At 39.4% G+C, this 2,949-nt stretch overlaps 1 gene segment (V, D, J or C); it reads left to right on the forward strand.

Annotated features, from left to right (window-relative positions):
- Positions 1-1,844: 1,844 nt before the first annotated feature.
- LOC115185827 (T cell receptor beta variable 7-2-like) lies at positions 1,845-2,652 on the forward strand (the record flags this gene model as incomplete). The annotated part of the segment is given in 2 exon segments: positions 1,845-2,152; positions 2,342-2,652. Coding segments are annotated over 2 exon segments (360 nt in total), but the record flags the coding sequence as incomplete, so codon positions are not given.
- Between the last annotated feature and the right edge of the window lie 297 nt (positions 2,653-2,949).

Genomic DNA, 2,949 nt, shown 5'->3' on the forward strand with positions numbered 1-2,949 from the left:
ACAAGAAGTACAACATTACAGATAATAAACTTGATATCTGTATTATTGTGTAGCTTTGGAATCGTGACATTACATACTTTCGAGGAAAATAGGAAAGTTTCTTGACTCATATCCTGACTTTGAGAAGGGATTGCGTGATGGTTAGTTTAACAACCACGTGACGCAGCATGACAACATAAACGCGATTGGTCGATAGTATGCTGGGTGGGGCGTTTGGTACACCAATGGGATTCCTATCTCCTTTCTCTTATATCTTTGGCAACGCTGTTTCAGCTGTTATGCTTGTTTTAGATGATGTGTTAAATTGCCTAGATCATAAAAATCATTGTGCTGCCATATTTCTAGACCTTTCCAAGGAATTCAACACCATTGAACATTCCCTACTCATTCAACAATTGTCTGAAATGGGCCTGGACAATAAGTCTTGCAAATGGTTTAAGAGCTTTCTGACAGACAGGACACAATGTGTGCGTTCTGATGGTGTCGAGTCTAGTTTCCTCGATTTTAGGTGAACCACGGGGGTCAGTATTGGGACCAGTTCTCTTTACTATTCATATTAATAATATTGGTCTTTGTATTTAATCCCTTCATAGTAATCTGTATGCAGATGGTATGGTTATGTATGCCATAGCACTGATTGTTGATTAGGGCTAAGTGTCCCGCTAGAGGGACAAAGCCGACCACATCCGGTGAAATTGGAGGCGCGCAATTCAAATAAATATTCGTAATATTAAACATTCATAAACATACAAGTGTCTTATATCATTTAAAAGCTTAACTTCCTGTTAATCTAACTGCGTTGTCAGATTCCAAAAAGGCTTTACGGCGAAAGCATACCATACGATTGGTATTCTCTTGTGAAGCCAGCAGAGGCTTAACAAAATCACAAATAGCGATGAAATAAATCACTTTCCTTTGAAGATCTTCCTCTGTTTGCAATCCCAAGGATCCCAGCTACAACATGAATGGTCGTTTTGTTCAATAAAATCCTTCTTTATATCCCAGAAAGTCAGTTTAGTTGGTGCCATTGATTTCAGTAATCCACACATTCAACAGGCAAACAAAGGAATCCAAAAAGCAACCGCTAAACTTTGTCCAAACAAGTCAAACAATGTTTTTATTTAATCCTCAGGTACTCTAAAATTTAAATAAACTATAATATTTCACACGGAAAGAAGTATGTGCAATAGGAAACGCAAATTCATATGCGCACGCCATCTGCCTCGCATGCCGAAAGACTGATTTGCTTCAGGTGGTAACCTATCAAAAACTCCAAATACTTGTTCGTTTTTCAAAAAAGAAGCCTGAAACCTTGAATAAAGACTGTTGACATATAGTGGAAGCCATATAGTGGAAGCAATCTGGATGACGGCCATGCAAAGAAACAATAGGTTTACATAATAAGAGCCTGGGAGCTCAAACAAATAATAATTTCTGGTCGTATTATCTTCAGATGTTCGCCTGCCATATCAATTCTGTTATAATCTCAGACATTATTTTAACAGTTTTATAAACTTCAAAGTGTTTTCTATTCAAGGTTACCAATTATGTGCATATCCTGGCTTCTGAGCTTGAGTAACAGGCAGACTACTTTGGGCACGTCAGTCAGGCATAAATTCAGGAAACTAGAGCCTAGCCCAGAGAGGTTTTAAGTTATTGCACAGAACAAAACGTATAAGATCTCCAAAGCCTGTATTAACTTCAGACCTTATATCCCAAAACCCCATTATTTTCCCCCTTCATTTCTCCCATAGCAATGGTCAATGAACCAGAGGTAGAAAATGCTGACTCATTGCCGTGTTTTAGGACTACAAGCTGGCGAGCTCTATAGGATAGAATATAATATGTAAAGAGCTGATGGTCTCATCATGGACTGTAGGGGGACCTCTAACTTTAATAATGTGAATGTCTCTACAGTCTGAACTACTAATTAGCATGATGTATTCAGATCATCAGTCCCTCCCACTTCACTGACATGTTGAATATGGTGGAACCTGCCGTGGTCTACTGATTGTCATCTATTCATCTATGTGACACTCCTCTTGTTTTATATACATTGATGCCAGACTCTTTCCAGAACTCTCACATATAACGTGATCAAACATGTTCACATTTCTCTTCACTGTTACTGTCTCACTGCTCTGTGCTGCAGGTACAGTTTCATAATGTTTCATTTATTTAATCAGGAAAGTTAAGAACTAAATTCTTATTTACAATGACGATCTTCTCTAGTTATAGATATTGATGTTTCCAAGCATATGTTCCCTTCACCTGAGTCTTGATGTATTCAGGTCTAACTGTACCTAACTCTATTGATTTCATTCTCACTGTATCCTTACAGGTCTTGTTGAGGGGATTGAAGTCACTCAGATACCCACCATAGTCTGGGGACTGAAAGGAAGTGATGCTCCGATGAACTGCAGTCACACTAAGGGATCTGGCTACTTCCAGATGTACTGGTACAGACAGCTTCCAGGAGAGGGAATGAAGCAGGTAGCCTTCACTATTCCCAATTCCAAACCTGAGTATTCAGGGGATTTCAGTGAAGACAAATTCTCAGCCAAGAAGCCTGTAGCTGAGAGTGGATCTTTCACAGTGAAGAAGTTGGAGACAGGAGACAGCGGCATGTACTTCTGTGCTGTGAGTCAACACAGTGATACAGACAACAAGTACAGCTGTACAAAAACCCCAGTATTTCAACAGGAAGAAATATAATATGTAAAGAGATGGTCTCATCACATACTGTAGGGGGACCTCTAACTCTAGACCTTCTAACGTCTCTAGTTATTTCCCTTTTAGCCTGCCCCCCTCTCTCTCTCTCTTCATCCATCCGTCCAGTAGAGAGTCAGTCATCATGACCAGAGCTTTCATCACGTTCACACTCTCAGTGTTCAGGATAACAGCTAATAATAACATGTCTGTAGAATGTATGTAAATCCTGAAAACACT

This window comes from Salmo trutta, unplaced genomic scaffold (assembly GCF_901001165.1).
Source record: "Salmo trutta unplaced genomic scaffold, fSalTru1.1, whole genome shotgun sequence".
NCBI classification, from domain to species: domain Eukaryota; kingdom Metazoa; phylum Chordata; class Actinopteri; order Salmoniformes; family Salmonidae; genus Salmo; species Salmo trutta.